General features: G+C 36.7%; 1 protein-coding gene across 29 annotated transcripts in view; it reads right to left on the bottom strand.

The window, feature by feature from the left end:
- The window catches only part of MACF1 (microtubule actin crosslinking factor 1), a 398,054-nt gene that overhangs the window by 183,793 nt on the left and 188,107 nt on the right, over nt 1-26,154 (bottom strand). For all 29 annotated transcript variants that reach the window (XM_031962224.1, XM_031962206.1, XM_031962223.1 and 26 more), the window contains 15 exons: nt 20,911-21,077; nt 19,804-19,916; nt 19,586-19,692; nt 18,822-18,941; nt 18,594-18,689; nt 15,926-16,053; nt 15,741-15,834; nt 15,456-15,610; nt 12,601-12,877; nt 11,345-11,473; nt 10,226-10,303; nt 5,028-5,189; nt 3,231-3,335; nt 2,245-2,340; nt 1,411-1,536 (listed from right to left, as the gene is read on the bottom strand). In XM_031962224.1, the coding sequence (XP_031818084.1) occupies nt 1,411-1,536; nt 2,245-2,340; nt 3,231-3,335; nt 5,028-5,189; nt 10,226-10,303; nt 11,345-11,473; nt 12,601-12,877; nt 15,456-15,610; nt 15,741-15,834; nt 15,926-16,053; nt 18,594-18,689; nt 18,822-18,941; nt 19,586-19,692; nt 19,804-19,916; nt 20,911-21,077 (1,953 nt within the window). The remainder of the gene's footprint in view (nt 1-1,410; nt 1,537-2,244; nt 2,341-3,230; nt 3,336-5,027; nt 5,190-10,225; nt 10,304-11,344; nt 11,474-12,600; nt 12,878-15,455; nt 15,611-15,740; nt 15,835-15,925; nt 16,054-18,593; nt 18,690-18,821; nt 18,942-19,585; nt 19,693-19,803; nt 19,917-20,910; nt 21,078-26,154) is intronic.

Below are 26,154 nucleotides of genomic sequence, written 5' to 3'. Positions count from 1 at the left end.
AGAGGAGAAATGATAACAACTGCAAAAGAATTATTCTGTCTAAAGAAGGTGATGACACAGGATACCATCTGCCTCTTTCATGTTTGTGGCTCTTCCAACTGAGTAATGCCTTTAATATCTAACATTTAGGAAAAGATCTTTTAATGCAAGTGGCTTATCAACTCCTACACCAAGGATAATTAATATTGTTTATCAGCTATCCCCCAGGATTCAACCCATTTTCTCATCTGTAAAAATGAAAATGCTATAGCACCTATCTCATGGAAAAGTTATGGGAATTTAATGAGAAAACATATATAAAAGCATTTTGTAAACTTTAAAGCACTGTAATCAGTGTCATCTGCTATTATTACTTTCAATTCTAATAGAATTGCAATCTGAGCCCCGTCTACCCCTACCAACTCTGTACATTGTCCACTGGCATTTAATCACAGCATAGTCTTGCTCATGTTGGCTATATTACTAGATCTCTTGAGGGATTGATTTTCGATGGTAAATGAACATAAGTAGGATTTGGATCAGTTTCAGGCCCTTCCAAGATATAGTGAAATAATGGACATGCAAAGTCTTGGGAAAGTTAAAAGTTCAATACAAGCATTATTCCACCAAGCACTATTCATGCTTTTGTTGAACTACATATAAGTTAGGTTTAAACACTGAGCATGATGAACACCAAATGCCTATTACCTTATAGCTCCACAGAGAAGAAGGCTGAGGAAAAATTTAACACAAGTATAGGTTTCATCATTTACAAACAGCTCACATTTTCCCCTCTGCCTAGCTGAGAGAATTACAGAGAAATTTGATGCCATGTCCCTCTGTCATTGTTCTACCTTATATCCAGCTAGCAAGTTAAAACCAAGCTGCTACAAAGAGAATATGATCAGCACTGACTGGCACAGAGAAAGTGCTTTGGATTACATGTCAATAATCTATGGAATCTTATCAACATGGAAGCAAAGAGGCATCCTGGTGCTGTGGAAACAGGAATGGTGGTGAAGTCCAAGTGCCAGCTGTTGCACTTCTTAACTGTGTGATCTTGGACAATGACTGTGACTAGTCAGAGACTCTGCTTCCTTATTTGAAAAATGAGGACCACTTTCCCACTCTATACTTCAGAAGGCTGTTGAGAGGACAATGATCTGTTAACCTTAAAGTGCTATAAAAATATGATTTATCAATAGCTTCTGCAAAGAAGGACAAAGAGGAGAATAGAAAAGATGATGAGGGGAGAGAAGGAAATTGATTTCTTAAACTACTAACTGAATAATAGCTCACACTTTTATCAAGTTGACCCCCTCCTAACATTCCAAAAATGAAATGGTATCCTCAGCCATATGATTCTGATTTTTCATGGTACTTTATGAAGACAGAAAGTAGTATCCCAGTTGATACTCTAGCAACACCCACCATGGAATCCTGGAGGAGGTCTTCAAGGCGGGACAAGCTGGTATTGTGGTCACATGAATACTTCCGTTTGATGGAGTCTTGCAAATTCTTCAAGAATGTTTCTAGGTCTCTTGCATCACTAAAGAACTGTAGAAACATAATAGAGCAAGTGGATGCCTTGTGCTCAGCACAACAGCAATTACTAGGTGCCAGCTAGGAAGGCTTCCGCTAAGCAGGATAGGGTCTGTTTGTTACATTGGAGTAGTAATTGGAGTAGTAACAATTAAGTTAAAAAGGCACACAAAAATACAAAGTGAAAATCTCAATATTCTACTTCTGTCAATCATAAATGATAAGCAAAAAGCCCATACTAACTCCTGCTGCTTTTCCTTCAGAAAATCACTGTTCCTATCTTCTGGACTTCTCACTTCCTATGATGTATATCTCCTCTGAAATAGGGAGGTCCATGATGCAGGAGCCTCACCTATCAAAACCGTGAAAGATGCAGAGAGAGCTCCAGGCTGAGTTTAGACACCTAATCCACCAAACACCCTCTATCAGAAATTAAGAAGCAGCAGGAAATCTAACAACACTTAATAGGCAGAAGGAAATCTCTAAGAAAGGGTGCAACATGGTTAAGGGTGTATAAGAAAGTATATGGGGAGAAAAAAATTTCTCCTCTCTCATAGAACACAATTACCAATTAATCAAAATGTTTCATTTTGGAGCAAAATCCACCATAGAAAGCTGCTAAAGCCCTCTCCATCCTGACTGAAGCCTGACACCATCAACATTCTCCTGATATGGTATTTTCTTCCTCTCTTCTCTCTCTCTATTCTACCCCCGGCTTTATACCTGAAAGTAAGCGCTATTCTCCTTTACATGTTGTTCCACACAATGGCACAATTGCTTCATCCACTGCCACTGGGACTGGATGGCAGCACTATATGCCTGGAAAAGAAAAGATAGAGGACATCAGAGTTATAGAAAAAACACCAAAGTCTTTCTTTTTTTGTTTTTATTTTATTTTACATTTGTTTCTTTTTAAGATTTTTGAGTTCTAGGTTCTCTCCTTTATTCCCCAGCTATAATTAAGAGACCACATGTGAAGTTAATTTCCACAAAAATCAAGTTATAAAAGAAAACAAACAAATCATACATATCCCATCCTAATGAATATAAAAACTCTCAAGAAAGTAGGTTAAAAATAAAGAGAGTGATAGAGAAAGCCATGATCTGTATTCAGACATAATCAGTTCCTTTTTTGGATGTGGATTTACAATTACTATTGCTAAAAAACACCAAAGTCTTAACACACATGATGGGTACCGTGTTGAGAAGGGAACAAACAACAAGGAAAAGGGATACACACCCAGAGAAAAATTTAGCAGGCACATCCTTGAGGTTTTCCTTAAGCCAACATGGAGCTGGCAGATGAAGCTACATAGAAAAACTCTATAGAACTTCTGCTAAAAGATCTAATCTGCCCATTGTATGCAGCCTATTCTCTCAGCTTTTTTGGATTAAAAACACCATACTAAATAAAAGACAATCTCTTCCTGGACAGCTAGTTAAAAGAAATGGCTTCAGCTTACACTGTTATCCTATCAAAAGCAAGAATCAGTGTCTCCCCTGTGTAATCTGTTCTCCTTTTTACTTTTCTCAGACACACAGCTAGATGATAGAAGAAACATATTATTTTACATACAAGATAAGAAGGAGAACAAATAACCTTTGGAATTTCTTATCTGTTTTCAACCAAGCTTTGGATTTCAAGACCTTTCTTCCAAAGGTCTTTGGGCACCTGAAAACATACCATCATCCCTTCTTCAGACACATACCTCAACAGTCTGCTTTGCTGGGTGGTTCTCCAGGGACAACTGCTCTGCTGTATCTTGTAGAGATCGGAAAACATCTTGTTTCTCATCCAGTTCCATGGTTAACTCCTAAAAATGCAATTTAATTTTACTCATTAAGTATTCAGCAAAAGCCTTCAATGAAAGCTCTGGGATAGATATGGGAAATACAAAAGATGAGAAGACATGTCTTTGCTCCCAAGTCCCATAGGGGAAACAAGATATGACAAACATGAGACAACAACTCATAACTTGAAACCATAAATGACTGGGGGAGGGGGGAGGCAAGGGAGGAGGAGATATTTCCAATTAATAATAAGAGTTTTTAGAGGAAAGAACAATTAACATGAGTCAAAGAAATTGTCTTTAAAGAAAAAGTCTTTATGATAGAGCTAAGGCCTGGGCAGGGCTTTCAAGGATAGTTAGGTTTTAGAGAAATACATGGGGCAGTTGGAAAGAACAGGGAAAGGAGACGGGAAGAGCAGAAGGAGGAGAGGCCCATCAAGAGCAAAGGCAAGAAGACTCCCTCAGGAGACAATAAGAACAGTCTGTAAGATGGTAGTTTAGTGTTACTGAATAGTAGAAACTAAAGCCAGTTAAATCAGACTTGAATGCCAGGAAGAAGAGTTTGGACTGGATTCTAGAGGCAATGATGAGTCACTGAAGGTTTTTCTCAGGGTGGGAGAGACATGACAAAAAAGGATGTTTTATTTTGATTCTTCCCCCTTCCCCAAACATGAAGTTTTAGAGAGAAAAATGAAAACAAAAATATTCCAAAGTTATTCTCAATGATCCAGGCATGAGGCAAAGAGGGTCTTGGACAAAGGAAAAGAATGGAAGGATGAATTTTAAAATATTTTGAAAGAATTTATAGGACTTGTAGCATGACTATATATAAGGGATGAAAATAAAAACAGTCAAGAATAATTCTAAGAGTTTGAAACTAGTTGTATGTGATTGACAAAGACAAAAAAACTGGGAGAAAAAGATAGCTGAGGAGGAATAGAAACGTGGGTAAATTAAATTTTAATAAAGAAGGAACATCAAGAGTAGAACTATCATAAAAAACAATTAAAGAAACATCCACCATAATGCTGTAAGGAGGTTAGGATTAGGATGCAGATTCAGTAGACATACATCTACTGGGAGATCTAAAACGGAGCAGCTCTCCAAAAAAGAGTATAGAGGATTAAGATCCAATGACAAAAATTGGGAAATGCTCACCACATTAAATGGTAAGGAGAGGAATAAAAGCCAGGGAAGAAGGTAAAGAAAGAACAATTGACAGAATTGACTGAAGTCAAAGAAAGAGAAAGCCGTAAGCAGGAAAAAGAAGTGAACAGAATGAGATGCCATTAGAAGTGAGGACTTGTAAAGTGTTTAGCACAGTCCTTAGCTATATAAATGTTTATTCTCATACTTTTTCCTTCCCTACTGATAATAATAAAAGGATAATCAAATGGATCTACTCTTAAGAAGGGGAAATAATAGAATTCAGAACTGTCAGGCAGCCAAGAGTAAAATAATGAAGACACTTCAATCCTTAGAATGCTGCTCCAGCCACCCAACCTTTCCAAATTTAGTTAGTGATCAAGGGATTCCAACAGTAACATCCAAGTTTTGGTTTGTTTGTTTGTTTGTTTTTTGTTGGTGGTGGTTTGTTGGTTTGTTTGTTTTATCTCACACAAGCAATCAATGTCCAGGCAGCTTAGCAATGATGTCACCTAATAGTCCAGCCCCTTCAACATAGGCCAATAACAATGGGCCCTGCATTAAACTCACAGAGAAGTAATTTTTTTTGGCTGTGATATTGGGATTGTTGTCGCTCCAATCAAATGCCAATTCCTCCTCCTCCTTTTCATTCAACCATATCAACTCAGTTGTAGCTCTGGAGACAAATTTATGCAAACTCTGGAGGTGTCGGAGGCGGAAGCTGGAGGTTTCCTGTACAAAGCAAAAGATGACATGTTAAAACTATTCATATGCTTGAAAAGGAATTAATTTATAACATAATGAATGATGAAATTAATTAAGCTCTGTTTCTCAGTGATGAGGTCAGAAAATGATTTCAGGAATTCAAATTTGTTAGAAGACAAATAATTGAATCCAGAACTCAAAAAAAAGTCTCAGGTCCCTACATAAGCCTAAATAAACTTGGTCTCATAGGAGTTCCCTGAACCAAGGATGAAGATAACAGTAAAAACATATGCTATCCATTAGTAAAAATTACAAAAGATCTGAATAATCTATGTTGGAGGATAATGGGAAAACAGAGATACTGATACATATTGATAGTAGATCTGTGGATCACTACAAACATTTTGAAGCATTTGGAATTATGCAAAGTGACCAAAATGTCCAAGTCTTTGAACTCAAGTCACCCCAAGCTTATACTCCCCCCAAGGAGGTAATTGATAAGAATAGAGAACATTTTTGCGTAACAAAGAATTGAAAACAAAATAGATGCCTATTGATTGGGGATTGTCTAAACCAACTGTGATACATGAATGTAACAGAATATTATTCTGCCTTGAGGCAGAGTGAAAAGAAAATGACATTGAAGATGACTATAACAATGTAAATGGAAAGAACAGACAACTCAACAAAAAGTGAATGATGAAAATGTATAAACAACAACCACAGTCCTAAAAGAGATATGGAAGATATGTTCACTACACTTTGCAGAGATGGAAGCCAACAAATTAGCCAAAAAAATTTTTTTATTAAGCATCTGCTCTACTTGAGATATAAGAAAGGCAAAAGAAGTTCTCATGGAACTCAAAGTCTAATGAGGGAGACAACAATCAAACAACCATGTACAAACAAGATACATACAGATAAGTTTGAGTTAATCAACAGAGGGAAGACACAAGCAATAAAGGGAATTGGGAAAGGTTTCCTCACAGAAAGTTGAGGTGGCACTTGAAGGTAGTTGATGAGGCTAGAAGACAGATGAGGAGGAATAAAGAAGTAGAGAGAGACTTGAAGCAGAAAAGACTAACTAGAAGGCATAACAATGTCAGAGGACATGAGGTATATACAAGAGAAATCAAAAGGTAAAATCTACAAGATTTGGCAATTGACTGAATGGGGGCAGGAATGAGGAGTAGAAAGGAAGGGAGAGAGGGTAAGAAGATGACATCTAATTTGCAAGCTCAAGTGTCTAAGAGGATGGTGGTATTCTTGACAGTAACAATGAATGAAGAAAAACAAATTTGAAGTAAAGTTCTTAACTGAGAGAATAGAGGGAAGGTAAGCTATGGAAGAGATGGATGGAAAAGTTTGAGATAGTGAATCAAATAAGAAAATATATAAAAGGACTGCTTTGCTGTATGAGAGTCCAATTGAGATTATGTAGTAAGTTTGAAGTGGACCCAGGCAGCACAGTTTCATGATTTCTCTAACTTCATTCAATAGCACATTTTTAGAGCAAAGGCAGTGGACAGTGAGTGAAATAATCCATGGCTAAGGTTTGGAAGGGAAAGACTGATGACAAAATGTGAGGTAAGGAACTTAGAAGAAGAGATTGTAATGAACAGGATTGCCAAAATCAAGAGGAGAAGGAAGAGTAAAGAAACCAATACAGGGATGCCAGCTTGGGAAAGAACTGCAGAGATGTGGGTTGGAAATTGTGATTTGGGATTGCAAGGCAAAGGGAGAGGAGGAATGTCAATAGATTTTTTTCCCCCTGAGGCAACTGGGGTTAACTAATTTGCCCTGGGTCACACAGCTAGGAAGTGTTAAGTGCCTGAGGCTGATTTTGAACTCAGGTCCTCCAGACTTCAGGGCTGGTGCCCCATCCACTGTGCCACCTAGTTGCTGTCATGACAACAGATTTTTATCAGATAAAAGAAATTCAAAAGGTCAGGAATATGAAAGGGGTGCATTTTGATGGTCAGATCCAGCTCAGTGTGTAACTGAAGAGGAAATAAGTCAAGAGAAATGAGTAAATTGAGAACTAAAAGGTTAGGATGTTTGAGAGAGTGTGTTTAATATATATGTTGATGTCTTCCGATATGAAAAGGCAGCAGTTGGGGAGGAAGGACTATGAGCTATATACAAAACTGACTATGGAAAGAAGGGGCATGACCCGGAGGTTGTTAGCCAGGAACTAGCAGAATTTTTATTAGGTGGTATATATGAACTAAGTCAACAAAGAAGAGATTATTGAGTGATACCGATAGAAAGAGAGCTTGGAAATGGCAATGGAAACAAAGGATGTTCCAACTCTCCTACCTTACTCAAAGGGGAAATGGGGAAAAGTTTAACTAGTGCTGGAAAAGATAGCCAGGGAGCCTATGCTATTGAGAAGGAATTAGGTCTTAGTGAGAGCCAGAAGATGGAAGGAATGGGAAAGGAAAAGATTTATAATTAAAGCAAATTTGTTACCTGTGGAAGAGATATTCCAGAGAACACAGTGGAAGGGGTGAATAACTTCAAAATTAACCCTGGAAGGGTTGAGTTGAGGAGAAAAGAAATAAAGGAATGAGCAGTGGAAGATAATTTGAATAATGACAAGGAAGGGTTCAGAATTATTGTTAGATGGTGTGGCATATTCCATTTACTGTCAAACCTTTTTTCTTCTTTTTCTTAAAAAAGTGTGTGTGTGTGTGTGTGTGTGTGTGTGTGTGTGTGTGTAGATATACACACACACATGACTGCTACCTAAAAAAAGCAAGGATATCTGAAGAGATATATATTTGGGAATGAAAAGTTAAGAAGATAGTGTCTGAAAACAAGGTATGAATAATTCTGGAGCATAACTTAAAATATTCTAACGATGAATTCTTGGCCCAGGACAGTGCAAATCTAATAAAGTAAAGATGTGTTAGAACAGTTACAATTTTAATGAAGATGAATTTAAATAGGAAAAAAGAAGAAAATGGGGGGAAAAAACTTAACTTTTTGTATATATCTACTTAAAGAGTGATTATGGAGAGTAGCTTCAACATGGGAAGAAGTCCAGGATCTCATGACCAGCACAGATCAAAGAGTAGAGTTGAATTTGCATCTTCCTAGGTTCAGGATCTGTTCTCTATCCACTATGACATGCTGGCATCTAAAACATATATCTATTTTATATATGTTTCCATATATATTATATAGTAATATAATTATATATAATATATCTAAAATACAGAACAGTTAAATAGCTTTCCTTGATAATGTCATCCTCCAAAACATAGAAGCTACATTGTAAGAAAGATTGGTATTCTGGACCTGAGTCTGACCAAAAAGATCTGTAATAGAAATGACAGAGATGTTTGGAAGAAGTAACTATTTTGTTATAGAATTTATGACAGAAAAGGAGAGGAAGGCTGAGTATCATTTGACAGGTACCTCTAAATTTCGAAAAAAGACTATTTCAAAAGCTGAGCAAAAAGACAGTGTTCTCAAGGATTGACATCATACAGGAAAGTTAGCCCAGAAGGAATGAGCTTTCAAATATGAAATTCTGAAGACACTAAGAGAAACAATTCTGATGTGGAGAAAACCATTTCTGGCTGTCTAAAGAACTTATCAATTAACTGATTTTAAAGAGACAAACACAGAAGACAGAAGCAAGGGGGCAGGAAAAAGACTGAAAGCAAAGGTATGGAATGATTCTGTAATGTAATGAATGATTTTGTAATGTAATGAACAAGTGGCTAAAATAATGATCACAAAGAAGGGAGAAGGAAGGACTATTCAAGTTTTATGTTTCTGTCTTCTATGACCAGATTTGAATAATCTATCTAATTTCTATCTAATAATCTATCTACTAAATCTATGAACAAGATTTGAAGTAGAAATGATTCAACTAAAATGCCTAACAAAGAATTAAAGATGCAAGATAAGGGAAAATGACCTCATCAAAAGTCCATAATGACTTAAAACCATTAGGTCCAAACAAACAATATTCCCAAGGTACTGAATGAATACATTTGATTAGTTAGTGAACTTGACAAAAAAAGGAGCAAGGATCTCAAGGCAAAAGCATGGCTTTATTAGCAAGAAGCCATGTTGGACCAACCTCATTTTCCTTTCTGACCAAGACATTAGCCTGCTAGGATCAGGAAGGTTGCTTTAGAAGTCTGAACTCTGTCACCTCATAGAGAGGTCTGCTGCTGTAACTAGCATGTGCTTATTAGCTATTAAGAGCTCTTTGTAGGGTGTATTCCTTTAGATAGGCCTTCCCCATGCTTCATTTTATTTCTCACTCCTCCGTCATTCCCAATGGCCTTACTGACACTTATCCTCTTCTTACCCTTTACTTTCCAGTTCTGAAATCCTGATGAAATCATTTCTTCCATGGATTCTAAAAAGGTTCTATCACTCTCCTGTAGTCCCATTCACCAATCCTACAACTTTCTGGTTCTACATTTCCCTCCCAGACTAGCACTCTCCTGACTACTACCTTCCCCAAGTGTCAGCTCCTACAGGGCAACTGTAGTTGTCTTTTTATTTGTATCTTCAGGGCTTAGAAGAATTCTAGACACAAAGTGAGTTTTTAATAATTTTTTTTAAAATTAATTCAGCCTAAGAATGTGACAAAAGTCTCTCATGACATTTTTAAGAACCTGGTAAAAAATATGTATAGAAAGTAATTGGCAATCTATTAGAATTCAGAATGGATTGTAAGATCGGATCCAAAGAATAGTCATTAATGAATCAATCTCAGTTTTGAGGAAGGTAGAATGGCCCAAAAATCTTTTCTTAGTCCTGTGCTAAATTAATATTTATCTATTAACTCCGAGAGCCTATGAATCCTAGCTCTGACATTATTAGCTGTATGATCTTATCAAGTCAGACACTTTATCATTGTCTCATTACAGCTGGATAGTCTCAAAGATCCACACTATCTCTAATGTGTATTTGTGTATGCATTTGAACATAATGGCCCAAACCTTCAGCTTTCTCAGGAAGTCAGTGAACCCAGCTGTCAATTGAACCCTGGAATCTCCCATCAATAGCCCAACAAAGATCCAGTCACTACTCACCATCAATTTACAATACTGTGTCTCCAACTTCCCAAGTGTTTCAGTATAGCTGGCATGAAAATTCTGGGACATTTTGCCCTAATGAACAAAACCAAAAACATTATAGAAAATGGATTTAATTTCCTAAATTATTACAAGTATCAGATTTCTCTTTTCAAATTCATATGCAAAATCCTTAAGAATTTAAAATGGCGATCAATTCATTCATTGAGGGGTACAAGGCCCATAATAGCATTTAAGAGTAGGCCCATTCCACTACTAGATCTGTATTCCAAGGAAACCATAAAGGAGGGGAAAAGATCCACATACGCAAAAATATTTGTAGGAGCTCTTTTTGTGGTGACAAAAAACTGGAAAATTAGTAGCTGCCCATCAATTGGGATATGGCTGAATAAATTATGGTATATGAAAATAATGGATTATTATAATTCTATAAAAAATGATGAACAAGTTCATTTTAGAAAGACCTGAAAAGATTTCCATGAACTCATACTATGTGAAATAAACAGAATTAGGAATACATTGAACACAGTAACAGCAAGATTGTATAATGATCAACTGAAAGACTTAGTTCTTCTCAGAAGTTCAGTGATCCAAGGCAATCCCAATAAACTTTGGATGGAAAATGCCGTCTGCATCCAGAGAGAGGACTATGAATCAAAGCATGCAATGTTCATTTTTTTTCCTTTTTTTTTCCTCTTGAGGTTTTCCCCTTTTATTCTGAGTTTTCTCTACCAATATGATTCATAAGGAAATGTGTTTTTAAAAAATAAATGTTACATGTATAACCAGAAGAAAAAAAAATCTTGTCTCTTTCAAAAAAAAAAAAATGCTCATTCAAAATAGCACTGCTCAATGACAGGACTCAACATAATACATAAGCCAGATCTACAATATGGAACCATCATTAATTGAGCAACAATTCAGTAAAGTACAAAAGAATAGATTCCTCTCTCACAGAGCAACACTGAGAAGGTTCCAAAAGAACCCTATGCATGATGCTTCTCAATACCAATTGTCTTAATGCGTCACTTCTTCAAAAGTCTGCATTCTATGAACTGTAGTGTATAAATGTCCTCTTACCTCTCTATTCTAGTGTATGCCAAGGATACCGCTTACCTCGTACATCCTAGCCTGTTTGACACTTGAGCCCAGTTCTTCTACACTCGTATGGATGTGCTGCTGAGTCTCAAGCTGCAGCTCCACACTAGGTAGGTCACTGCCCCATTCGGCTCGCTCCAATTTCATCTGGAAAAGCAAACATGACCAACTCTAACTTCAAGAGACTAGAAGAAACTTCTGATTCCTTCCTTTAAGCAGGAGTAGAAGTTCAGAACAGGCATGTACTCTCAAACAAGGCTAAGGTGTAAACCATTTAGCCCCAAGGTGTGCTTTCTTGTTATGAAGGAAGATGGTTCTTAGGGGCGCAGATGGGATGTGACCTTTATAAAAAAGATCAATGAAACATTCACTAAATAAGGGTTTTGTGGTTTGTTTGTTTTTAAAGAAAAGAACAGAGAGGTCAGTTAGTATTCACATAAGAATAAGAATACTGATAAATGCATGGAGGCACTCAGGAGATCTTAGACCATACAGTTACATTCCATTGCCTCTAGTTAGAATGCTTCCTAATTTGGAAACCCAATGCTTAAGTCTATTTTGTTGTGGTTACATGAGAATCAGATTATGATTGTGGAGCCTAGGAAGTGGCTCTCACTTAGCTTATACAACTCAGCATTTTAGTCTGGACATTTCTTTTCATTAGATCTTGACACACAACCCATAGCTCCACTGCAGATATATAAAGATAACATTTATAATGATCCCACCTCCCCCAGAGCATCAGGGATCCAACTGAAATAAAGCAATCTTTGAAAAAGCTACTTGTTCTTGGAGATTCTGATCCATTTGCATGTGAAGTGTCCTCTCCTGGGAGTGGGAATGATCAGCAAAAATACAGTAGGATCAGAGGGGCAACATCAAAAAATTCAAGTTATGATCTTAAACCCACCATTGAAAGTCATGAACCATTCTCAACTTTCAATGAAAAAGTCTGAAAGGATTTCTTAGAAAGAAGTTAATTAACTCGGGCATTGCATCTTCTTCCAAAGGTGTCCATTTGGACCATACTTATTCAAAGGGAATAAACTCAAAAGGCATACAATGCTCTATACTGGGATGCAGCTATGAGCAAGTCCTCTGTTCCTCAAGGATTGGCTTAGAAAAGCTAGAAAGGAAAAAGAAAGAAGGTATTTCACAGGCACTATCTGACTCCCAGCAATAAAGAAGCATCAGAATGTCCACAACAGAGTCCCAAGTAGGATGATCTCAGAAGAATTGCTGGCCTAGCAGTTATATCTAGCACATACACCTACCTGCATCTCTTCTACCCAGGAGAGCAGCTCATAAACAAACCGGAGACTCCCTTCATCTTCAGATGAAGAGATAGACACCAGTTCAGCATGAGTCATGGGTTTTCGGAACCAAGAGGTAGAAGGAGGATGTGTGCCCTTAGTTAAAGGGTCTGTCTTCAGGTGGGTAGTGGTTAAAGTAGAGGGTTGAACAAACTCAAGTGTATTAAAATGTCCTTTTCGGTAAAGATTTGTGCACTCTAGCCTCAAGGTGACCAGCTCATCCTGGAGGCGCATAATCCTAGAGTAAAACAGGAAGAACAAGTGAATAAAGAATTTAATGGTCAACTCTGTTAAAAAACTGAACTTTTCAATACAGCCCTACTTTTTTCTAGTAATCTTTATCTTATTCATCTTACTGGGATATTATAAAAATAAAAAGATTATTTGTTAAGTCATTTTTCAGTTGTATTCATTTGGGATTTTCTTGGCAGAAGATAATGAAATGGTTTGCCATTTCCTTTTCCAGTTCATTTTACAGAAGTAGAACTGGGACAAACAGGGTTAAGTAACATAACTAGTAAAGCTGAACCTGGAGGCTGGATTGGAACCCAAGAAGATAAGTCTTTCTGACTCCATTCTCAGCACTCTGTCCAATGCACCACCTAGAAGTCAACAATCAATGGTAAACTCCTTGGTGGTAAGAATTTTGCATTTCTATGGACTGACAAAAGTTTATATAGTGTGGACATTTAATAAATTTTTGTAGAACTTTGAATTGTGTTAATTGTAAAAATGAAAGTGTTTTAGAAAAGAATTATAAAATTATAAGGTAGTGATGTTAATAATCTTTATTTAGCTCAGAGTTGAAATGAGAGCAAACCAAAAGCATGCTAAAAGGGAATCAAGTTAACATTAGCCTATCTATGAAGATACTAGAGTTCAATGAGTGATCCCAACAAGGCGTTTCCTCTTGTGTCTCAGGTTTTCCCAGGAGTAAAAAGAGAGGATTAGACTAAATGAAATCGAATATCCCTTCAAGTGCTAAATTTTGTAATACTTCAAAAGTAAATCACTGTATAGATCCTTGATTTCACAGGATGAACAGTTCACCTTTACTCGGGTCCTTCATGCTCAGCATGTTTCTGCTTTACACATATAGATATAGACATACTTATGTGAATGCATGTATGTGTAAATATGTGTGCATGCATATATACATAAATATGTATGTATGTATGTGTATTATTGCTACTTGATGGGTTTTTTAATAAGAAAAAAATCTTTTTAATCTCACTTTAAAACTGAAAGGAGAAACCCAAAGGTTTGTCTCTTGAGGATTCCTAGATAGCATATAACAAAAAAGGGCCAAGCTCTGTCACTCAGTTTGCTAGTAAATAAGCCCAAGAAAATAATTGAAGAGTAACACATTAAGATGTTTTTATACACACACACACCTCACCAAGTTCTGGCATGAGCCTTTTTATCTCTTCTCAATCTTCTTTTTCTTAGGGATCTCAGCAGTTTTTATGGATTCAACTATTATCTCCATGCATTTAATTCCAAGAGTCACATATCTACCTTGACATAATATTCTGAGAGAACAAGTCTAACCATATTCCTTGCTCTTTCCCTCAAATGACTTCATACTACTTAAATTCATGACAATGTGATTTCAATCTTCCCTTCCAGTCCTACTATTCCTATCTATGACCTTCCATCTCCCTCTCTGTGCTTTTGCCCAGGCTGTACCCAATGCACTTCCCACCTTTGCTTTATGAAATTCCAGGCTTCCTTTTCAAGCCAAGTTCAACTGCTGTCTCCCTGACTTTCCCAGTTATTAGTGCCTCCTCTCTCTATCAATTATTCCTTATCTATTTTATATCTCATTTATTTATCTGCACACAAGTCGATTCTCTTCAGTTTCTTAAAGGAATTTTTTAATTTTCATCTCTACAATGATAAAAGTTGGAGGGGATGTGGGAAAACTGGGACACTAATGCATTGTTGGTGAAGTTGTGAAATGATCCATTGGTTCTGGAAAACAATTTGGAACCATGCCCAAAGGGCTATCAAACTATTCATACCCTTTGATCCAGCAGTCTTTACTGAATCTGTATCCCAAAGAGATCATAAGAGAGGAAAAAGGGACCCACATGTGCAAAAATATTTTTAACAGCTTTTTTTGTAGTAGTATGAAATTAGAAACTGAGTGGATGTCCCTCAGTTGGGGAATGCCTGAATAAGTTAAGATATTTGAATGTAATGGAATATTATTATTCTATAAGAAATGATGAGCAGGTCATTTCAGAAAAAGCCTGGAAAGGCTTACATGAACTGATGCTGAGTGAAGTGAGCAGAACCAGGAGAACACTGTTATACAGTAATAGCAAGATTACGTGATGATCAACTGTGATAGATTTGGCTCTTTTCAACACGGAGATGATTCAACACAATTCCAATAGACTTGTGATAGAAAGAACCATCTGAATCCAGAGAGAGAACTATGGGGAATGAATGTGGATCAAAAGATACTATTTTCACTTTTTGTTTGTTTGTTTTTGCTTTTTCTTTCTTGTGATCTTTTTTCTTTTTGTCTGATATTTCTTGCACAACAATATTTCATGACAAATATGGAAATATGTTTAAGAGGATTATGCATGTATAACCTGTATCAGATAGCTTGCTGTCTTGGGGAGAAGGGAAGGAGAAAGAAATGTGGAATGCAAAATTTTCCAAAAATGAATGTTGAAAATTATTTTTATATGTATTTGGGGGAAAAAATACTATTGAGAAAAAATTTTTTATCTTTATATTCCCAGGATTTAGCATATAATAGGGTCCTTAGAAATCATGCTTAGTTGAATTTTCATTCTCACCTAAAAGCCAACTCTTCTAGCTGGTAGTAGTTTTCATCCCGAAGGATCTGAAGGTCCACCTGCAGTTGCCTGATGAGTCCTTCACATTCTTGAAGGTACATGATGACATCTGACTCATACTGCACTGGCTGACCTGATTCCAGGTGAGCAGCATCCTAAGGCAGAAAGGAAGAAGGAATCATAACTGCCATTTTGGACCCCCAGAATGACCCATTTTTTAACCTCAAGAGACACCAGAGAAGACAGCAGAGGGAGGCAGGAATGGGATACTTGTCAAAAACTCACTGCCTGCAGCGTGTTCCTTGCTAGTGTCAATTTTTCTTCACAACTCAAAGCACCATTCTGGATTTTGTTGGCAATTTGTAGCAGCAATTCCAATCTAAAGCAAAATATAAACATATTAACTTTGGCTCTATGAGCCAGGCTACCAAGAAGAAAAATGTCAGATTACTTTTGGGTATAAAACCAACCTTTCTACTGCTGGCCTCAGTAACTTCTCTCGCTCGAGCATCTCAATGATTAGCTTTCCCCACTCTTCTTCCACATCATTAGGATGATAGCCTTGAGGCAACTTAATTCGACCAAATTCAATCCATACCTAAAAACAAATTCAGAAAAGAATATAAGAATAATAAGAACAATTCACATTGATAGAAACATATTAAGGTTTACAAATTGTTTGTGTATATTAACATATAATCTTTTGTATCTTCTGTAATTTAACATCCATTCTATCACCAAATTATCACCATTCTATCACTAAACCTGTCACAACACAATGAGGTAGGTACAAAAGTAATATTATCCCCACTTTATAGAATAGAAAACTGAGGTTAGAGTCTGTTAGTTAAATGACTTGACCAGGATAAATTAAGCAAAAAGTATCTGAGGTAGAATTTCAATCCTGATCATTAAGATACTTAGGAGAACACTTTATTCACTTACTTTCAGCTCCCATGTGACAGCACAGGAAGACCTCTCTTATCTACACATGTAGAATGACTTTGTACTGCTACCCATTAAGCTTCTCTGAGATGGTCCACTCACAGCAAAGACTTAGTTTTTTTCCTGCCTTAGTTCATTCATTCATTCTACAATTTTGGCTACTTTGAACAGATGATGCTAAAACACATGCAGTCAAGATTTCACCATCTTTCAGTCAGCTTTAAGAGGTAATTCTGAAGTATACATTTCTTTTAAAAGCAGATAAATATAATTTATCAGAGCTAAAATTTTTTTCATATTCTTGTCTGCTGCTTCATATCTTATTTTCTCAAGGGGATATATGCTGAATAGCCTATAAGACTGGAAAGGCTACTGAATTTGTGGTTTAAAAGTTCTAGGTTCAAATACTTGTTTTTGTATCTTATCACTTATATGGATTCTAACAGGTCACTTTATAAATCTTAGTACCCTCCTCTATAAAAGAGAAATGTTGCAGTATGTTATCTTTAAGACCCTATCCATCTATACATTCTTATGTATTCCTATTCAAATTTTCAAAATCTTTAAATTCCAAAATGTCAATAAAAGCCTCACTATGCTCCACATTTAGAAAAAGATTAACTCTCTTCAAAGGGAAAGGTCTCCCATCTGTAAGACTCAAGATTGGAACTTCTTTATTCTGGTCCACCAAGTTAAAAAACTTCATGTAGTCCTGGACTCCTCTCTTTACACTCACTCCCCAAAACCCTATCAAAAACCAAATCTCATAATTACTTTCTCTGCAACATTTCTCATATACATCCCTTTTTCTCCACTCCATAACCCACTCTAATTTAGGTCTTTCTAACTTCTTGTCTAGACCACTGTAATAGCCTTCTAATTAGTATCTCTACTTAAGTCTATATATATTTTACTCTATCCTCCACTCACCTGCCAAAATGGTTTTACTAAAGCACAGGTTTGATCATTTTACTTCTTTCTCTTCCCTCTAAGCTGATCATTAAACTCTAGTGGATCTCTAATGTCCCCAGGATGAAATAAAGTTATTTGTTTGGCATTTAAAGCTCTTTGCCAGACAGCCCCTTCCTACTTGTCTAATCTACTTACATTTCACCCTCTTCCACGTACTCCATGATCCAATATTGTTTTTTACACATGGTGGTCCATCTTGTCTCGGTGGCTCTCCCCAGTGCTATCATGTTCCTCCAGCCTTCTGAATCTCAGATTCCCCAGATTCCATTTAGACTTTCCTCAAATACCACTTTCCTCAGAAGGCCTTTTTGGTTCCTTCTCAGCTATTCGTCCCATCCCCTCTAAAGTGACCTTCTATCTAGTCAGATAGTATTTTGAGATAATGTACAGATAGGTTCCAAACTGAACTGAAGAATTCTGAAAAAGAATGATTTTAGCCCCATGGCTTTATTCTGAAGAAGACTTGCAAACAGACCTTTAATCAATTAATAGTAAGTACTTCATGCCAGACATGTACTAAGCTCTGGAAATACAAAGAAAATACAAAAACAGTTTCTACCATCTATTTAGGGCTCTATTTTAGAGTATGTAGGCCTTTCATATAGATATATTTATATATCTATGATATATATGATATTTATATATCATATCCATAGATATGTCTATATAGATTTATTCAGGTGTCTCAGTCACATCTGACTCTTCATGATCCTATTTGGCAAAGACACTGAAGTACCATTTTCTTCTCCATCTCAATTTACAGATGAGGAAAATGAAGGAAACAGCATTAAGTACTTGCCCTGGATCCCACAGTTAGTGTTTAAGGCCGAATTTGATCATGGGTCTTCCTAATTCCAGGCCTAGTGTCCTGTACCATCTAGCTGCCATCTTATATAGATATATCAGAATATATCGATACATTTATAAATCTCAGGACATATAGTATCTCTTATTAGAATGCATGCTTATTGAAGGTAAGAACTGTTTTTATGTTTTATGTTTTATATCTCCAGGGTTTGATATATGCCTAGTGTACATACAATAAATACTTAATAAATGACTACTGATTTATTGATTGAGAGTCAGATCTGTTTTCTGAGGGCAGACAGTATTAGATAAATAAATGCTATGTTGGAAAAAGAAGATGGAAAAATCAGGCTAGAAAAGAAGCAATAAGAGCATAGTCATAGACACAGTCAGCAGAGGAATAAGCTTCCTTACCTCTAATAATTTGTACAATTCCTCAATTCTTCCTTTTTCTCTTTCCTTGGCAAGAATTTCAGTTTCTTTAAAGTGTATGTACTGGTTATAAAGTGCCTGAAACAGAACACAAAATACTTTCAGACCTAGTCTTTTACTTCAGCTTACCCAGGAGTCAGCAGTTATCCCACCTGGACTTCACTAATTGAGACTGCTTTGTAAAAATGGCATCTCAGCCCCAAGTGTTACCTTTAACTCAACAGGATTCTGGGGGAATGATTTATCTGACATCAACATAGTGTGTTGTTTAATCCAAGGAATGAGGGAGTCTACACGATTCTGGTATTCTTGCCACTTGGAATCCACCTCCTATTGAAAGGGAACAACCACCAAGTGCCCATTAATGGCAGTATTCCAAAAATCCTTGAGAAAAAAATCTCTCAGTAACATCCCTTCTTCACCACTAAGTACCATTGTTTCTTCTCTGAATTCAGTGAATCCATGGTGGCACCAATTGTTAACTTTTAAAACTTCACAATTGAAACTGTTCATAGCCCAAGTGCCTTTGACTGTGATTCAGCTGCCCAGACACATAAAACAGATGATCTTCCAACTTTAGATCCCATGATCACAAAAAACCCATAGCATGTCTGAGCAAGTAGGCATTTGAAACAGAAACATCATAGTCTCAACTCAAGCCAGAGCAAACAAATCCCAGTGAAATGAGTGGGGAGAAATGTTCTAGATTCTTAGCGTTGCCCAGCAAGGACAGGACTCCGCAACCCACATTGTATTTCCAATAATAGTCAATAGATGAAGCTAAAGAGGATGGCATGATCTCTCAAATCTCCAACGTGAATCTCTCTTCACAGAACATATCCAAAGAAGAGGCTAGTTGGCAGGCAAAGTCAAGGTACAATGTAAAAGTGTCTACTCACAAAATGTGGTTCTATTCACTCATAACTCTCAAACTTCTTCCATCTAGAAAAAGTCTTGAGCAAATTCATTCTTACCGTAGCACTAATTCCTTCACCTCCCTCAGGGACTTTGGGGAAGGCATCATAAATTGAAGACACGTAAGTGATTACAGATTTCTCATCTGGGGAGGGTACATCCACATCTGAAGGAGAGGAGAAACAAGACTCCTAAGCCAGGATAAAGGAGCAGTTACCTGCTAAGGAAATGCAGGTCACATATCCTAAACTTGAAATAAGTTCTTGTCATCTCTCACCTTCTGCATCCAACAATCGGGTGACTCCAAGTCTTTCTGCCACTTCAAAGGCCTGTTCCAAATTCTCTCGATTGCTCTGGATCTGTACCCTCTCCATGTCCACCAAGTCTGGCCTGTAAAATGTTAACAAAGAAAGTACTAGAAGATGTTCCACATAACTTTTCTAACCAAAGGAAGCTTTCTAAACACTAAAAAGGGCTAAATTACTAAAGGACAAGGAGTGGAAGTCAAAAGGAAAAACTGGAAAAGTGCTGCTCCCCTTTATAACTATACATTGGGACATCATATTACCATGCTAATGATATAGATCTTAAGGTTTTGGACTGAAGAGGGCAGGGAAAAGCACCTGAACTGAACAATGTGGTGATATGCACATGTTTATGGCACCTGAGAAAATTATTCTCAATAGTTCTCCTGTTCAAGGATATACAAGAGCCCTGTTTCCTGGTGTAGGCCAAGAAAAGGAGTTATAGCAGATAGAATTTGGCTTACATAATTTAAAGATGAAAGGGATTTATAGAGATCATCTAACCCTATTCTCTTCTTTTACAAGAAAAAACAATCTCTCATAAGTAAAGGGACCTGGCTCAAGGTCAGAGAGCTTAGTAAGTAGTAAAGTTGGGACTGAAACACAGGTCCTCCTACTCTAAATCTAGTATTCTTTTATCTGATGTTTCCTAATTTGCAAAGGAAGGAACTATCAATAAGAGAACAATCCAACAGGAAGGATGAGCTGCCTCAAAAGGGGCATGTTATCTTATCATGTTCAAGAAGAGACTGTGAAGAATACCACAAAATGGAATACCACAGAATATCACTGGGGTAAAATGAGACTAGATAATCTCTAAACTCCCTTCTAGTTCAAAGCTTTTATAAAAATACCAATAAAAGGAGCAGCTAGATGACATAGTGGGTAGAATACCAGCCCTGAAATCAGGAGGACCTGGGTTCAGATCCAGTCTCAGATACTTAATACATACTAGCTATGTGACCCTGGGTATCTCACTTAATCCCAAGTGCCTAAGCAAACAAACCAAACAAAAACAAAAACAACAAAGAAGAGACAGAAACTACCCTGATCCCGATGGGATGTTCCCACTCATATACCTGTATCGATGAATAAGTGCATTGAACATCTTCCCATCACTCCAGCATGAGGAAAAGTTAGTGCATTTGATTCCTGTGTAACCAGCTGTCACTTTCTGAGTCCACAATAGCAGCTTTTCCTTTGCTGACATGTCTCCTGATTCACCACTGATGTAGATGTCAGAGATCTGCCCAAATATAAGATACAGAATGATATTTTTCTCAAATAGGAGAAAGAAGACCTCTTCCTCTTAAAGACTCTTGCTAAAACAGTTGGGGACAAAGAAAGAAGGAAAAATGAAAAAGGTGGAGAAGGGAAGAAGGGAAGAACAGAGAAGGTGAAAGAAAGAAATACAAGTAGAAAGATGACGGTGCATGGAGAAAAGAGGAGAAAAAAAAGGGGGAAGAAAAAAGGGGACAAAGATAATAGGATATATAGAAGGAGGTCTGGGATGTGGAAAGAGGGATATGGTAGTGAAAAAGAAAGGAAGGGAATCTGTGGCTAAGAGGACTGATAGGATTTCAGATGAGAATTCTAGTAGGGCAATCACAGTAGAAAAATGAAAGGCTTTCTTGCAAATACATAATCTTTACTGATCTCTCTCCTTTGGACTTCTATAACACTTAAAACTGTGCCACAAAATTTTTCTTTTAATTAGATATTGTTTTATATCATTAATTGTCTTTTCATGTTTGTTAGTTTTGTTTCCCAGCTAGCTTCTAAGTCCCTAAAAGAAAGACCATCATAAATAACTAGGAGCTCCCCAACAATAGGATAGCCTAATGAGCCTAAGATCAAAGACTAAATAACCCTATCAGGAAGGCTCTGGAGGTCAGTCCTACATGGGGTAAGAAAATGGATTGAGGTTTCTATAAGCCTTTCTAGTCTGATGAAGGGCTTCTTCTATATCTCCTACACTAGAGAGATCAAATACCCTACAACTCTTCTTTGATACCTACCCCAGTGCAATTAAATCAGATTAAAATGTAACTGGAAAATGTTTAACAAAAAAAAAATAATAATACAGATACTATGTTAATTTATATTTTTTAAAAATCAATATTCCTTGCAAAGATCCTTTTCTATTTGAATTTGTTGTACATCACTACTCTATCCAGCATGACTTGATGAATTGAATAATAGTCATTTAGTTTTATGCACAATATGAACAGCTTTCATTTTGATAATGCTCGCTGGGCTTGGAGTCAGAAAGACCTAGTTCAAATCCTGCTCTGAATATTTAGTACCTAGGTAACCATAAGTGAGTCACTTAGCAATCCTCTAAGACTAAGTTATAGACCATCTATAAATCAATTGTCATTCTCAGACCTAAGAGTTACCTGCTAACTAAATTGGTGTTGACTGTTTTCAAAGTGCTTTCCCTATGGTAACTCTTGAGATATGTAATATAATGATTATTTTTCTTTATTTTACAGATAAGCAACTAAGGCACAGAGATGGGAGGTGATTTCCCTAATGTCACACATCAAGGACACTGCAAGTGGCACTCAGATCCAGTTTTCTAGGCTTCACAACCAATTCTTTCATTCTGTGGAAAAGCACATCCATGTCCAAACAACAAAGTATTTCACTAGGTAGCAATCCTCTCAAGTAAATAAAATTCCAGTTCCTTTTTATGATAACAAATCTGGAATACCATTTTCTTTCAATGGATCCTACACAGGGATGGTATGGGCTCTGATATCAACAGAATATCTGCTCTTTGGATGTATTTATAGCATGCTTAGCAACAGGGCAGACAGCTTTCCTATCTTCACATTTTAGTAACTAAACATCTCTCTCTGCATAAACAACCTAGTGCTTTGCAATTTTTGCCATTTAAAATAGATATGAAGATAAAATGTAGTTGTGTATAGTTGAAAACAGAAGGCTAACAGAGGTAAAGGGACCCAAGAAAGTAAAAGGAATTTCTGTATTTCACTGATTTCCATAATAACAAATTCCAGGGTTTACTCTAACCAAAGCCTACTTTTCTGATGACATTTTCCAACAGGGAAAAAATCATAGCATTCCTATCTTGCTGTATACCTCAAAATACTTTTCCCAAGATTATTTAACACATGTAGCTGTTCTGCTCTCTCACAAAGAACACTCATTCTATGCTGGGACAGTCATTGGGATTGTCAGGGGAATTAGAAGAACAGCCTCATACTAGGCTATATACTAATCTTCTGAGTAATTTCATTTGGCTTCATCCACCCTCTTGTATCTGTCTCTGTTCCCCCCCCCCCCATTCCCTCCCCTACTTGAGCTGAGCAGAAGCTTCTAAATTGATCTCTAAAATCAACCAGAAATTCAGCATCAATTCCAGAGAACTGATTGGTTTCTAACAATGCAGCTGTTTGAAGAAAGCCTCTCTAAGGATTTTCCCTTCAATCACATCAAAGGCCAAAGCTCTCTATTTTGATCCTCTCTTGATCCACACTTGCCAAGACTCCCTTATTATTAATTTTCAGACCCTTGATGCTTTTCTAATGATTTATTCATTTACTAAGCAAATACTCGAGTATTTTCTGTGTACACAGCACTGTGCTGGGCACTAAGGCAGATATCCAAAAAACAAAAACAAAAACAAAAACAAAAAAAAAAAAAAAAAAAACACCATTCTTTTTTTCTAATATAATTGGGGGGGGAGCCAAGATAAAATAGTAAAGTAGTAATATAAGATGACATCCAAGTAACAGCTCAAAGGAATAATAAAAGCTATGTGTTGCAAAAATAGTTCTGATACTAACATGCCACATTACTATGGACAAGTAACCCCTTTCCGCTCTTATGTTTCAAGTGCTATGTTTTAGAACATCTTCCCTCTTTGACATTCTATACTCTAATGCCCCTTTCTGTTTCAATATACTAATTCCTAAGGGTCCTTTCAAGCTCTCTTTCATATTCCATGACTTTAAGAGACCAGAAAGTGACTCATTCCTACTATAATGGTCAGAGAATACTTCAAAAGAAGTAGAATTTGAGTTGAATATTGAAGAGATTGATAAACAAAGAAAATGGGCACTCCAAGTTAGGGAAAGAATATGAATCAAATATTTGGAATTAGACTCTGATACACAGATGTGGCAGAATGCTACTGCTCAGTAAGAAATACTAATATGAAGAGTATGGAGAAGCATGAGAAGAGATGAACATCATGATGCAAATAGAAATGAAGTAAGCAAAATAAGAAAAATATATTCACACTGGCTAAAGCAATGTAAATGGAAAGAAAAAGATTATTATTATTAATAATAATAATTGTTAATTGCTATATGCTATAATAAATTATGTCACAATATTGTACACTAATCATATACTATATACTATAGAAATTATGTATCATAACCAATACTATTTAATAGTATTAATGTTATTAGTACTATTAATAGTATGGTTTCATTGGTGTAGAGCAAAGCTTCTTAAACTGGCAATCCCATATGGGGTCATATAACTAAATATGGGGATCATGAAATAATTGTCAATAAATGTTTGATTTCTATACCTATATAGCGAGGGTTAAGTAAAAATTTGTCTGCTCAGGACCTCTTTTTACTATCTGAGAAGGTTTAGAGTGTCCAGGTGAGGAAATTTCCTACATCCCTGAAGATCAACATTATCATACAACCTGCAAGTCTTAAAGAGACAACTCAAGAGATTAAGTGCTTTGCCCAGGATCACATAAGCAAGCATTTATAAGAGGTGGTACCAGAATCTAGATTATCCTGACTCAGAGGAAGGGATGGCCTATATTCATCACACCACACAACATCAATACCAAAAAAAATTTAGAGCAAATATAACAATATAACTTTCTTTTGTGAAACAAAATTATAAATCTCACTCTAGTAGGCCTTCATCCTTCAAAAAATTAACTTTGCTTTCCTTTAACTAAAAAAATTTATTAAATAACAAATAAAACTTTTCCTGTGGTTAAAATCAAATAAATTCCTTATTCATGAAACAACGAGTTGTAGATGAAAGAGGCCAGTCAGGAAACCCAGGCTGAAGTTCCAGTTTCAGAATTTATTACTGTATGATCTTAAGCAAGTCACTTCTCTAAATCAAGATAATCCTTGCACAGATAATACTCTACAACTTCCAGGGCAGGTATTTCCCTCTGCATAGATGTATGTTCCTCCCACTCCTGCAGAGTGCAAATAACTCCTTTGTAACTTGGTACAGTCTTCAAAACTTGTTGTGGCTGAAGAACTTATCATTAAGTCTGTGGCTAATCTAGAATTCTCCAGAATTCTATGAATTTAAACTATACTAGCTCTTGTATATTAGATATGTAGGCAGCCTGATGGCACAGTGGAAAGAGTGCTGGAACTGGAATCAGGCAGATTCCTCTTCCGTTCAAATGCTGCCTCAAATACTAGGTGTATGACCCTAGGCCAGTTACTTAATTCTGTTTGCCTCAGTTTCCTCATTTGTAAAATGAGTTTGAAAAGAAAATGAAAACCACTCAAGTATCTTTGCCCAGAAAACCTTAACTGGGGTTCATGAAGGGTGAGAAACAAGTGAAAAGCAACAACCACAATGGTCTTCTAGCTTGGTATAATTTACTGGAGTTTGCAATCTACTGGCACAGCCTCTGAGAACTGTGAGACATCAAAGTAGAACATTAGTAGAGAAAATCACCATTATGCTGTAGAAATGTCAGCCTTAACTCTGCCATTATTAAAGAGAGATAGGGAAGGGAAAGGAAGCAAAGCTGTAGATATTTATACAATGAAAGAGCTGGGCCTGGAAAACATATAACTGATCTCTCTCCAAGCACATCAAGCTGCCCTATTATAATTACAGGTGTAATTAAGAATGAAGCCCAGGGCATGGGGTAGCCAGAGACATCCCCAAGGAAGCAGTAGCTAATTTGTTCAGGGCCCAAGGAAGTCGATAGATACCACACTCTTCCACTCATGGTGGAAAGTAAAGGGGGTTTTCATCAACTTACTTTGCTGACAAAGAAGGGATTAAGAGCAAGAATATGGCAGCAATATGGGATGGGGAATGACAATGACAATGGGAAAAAAAAAAAAGTACAACCCAGACAGTGGGTACAGGAAGACAGCCACCAGCAGGATCATCTTTGGAACCATAATTAGTATGCAGTTGCTCACTTCCTTCTCCAAAGCCTGATAGGTTTATCATTCTGAAAATCATTCTGCCAACTACTGCTACATAACCTGCATTAACTCTGTCCTACCAGGCAGAGGGTTAGGCTGGAATCTGTTAGCATAAACATAACTGTAGCA

Source organism: Sarcophilus harrisii, chromosome 3 (assembly GCF_902635505.1).
Source record: "Sarcophilus harrisii chromosome 3, mSarHar1.11, whole genome shotgun sequence".
Taxonomy (NCBI): Eukaryota; Metazoa; Chordata; class Mammalia; order Dasyuromorphia; family Dasyuridae; genus Sarcophilus; species Sarcophilus harrisii.
Note: the sequence above shows the minus strand (reverse complement) of the source record. Positions and strands in the feature narration are given on the sequence as shown.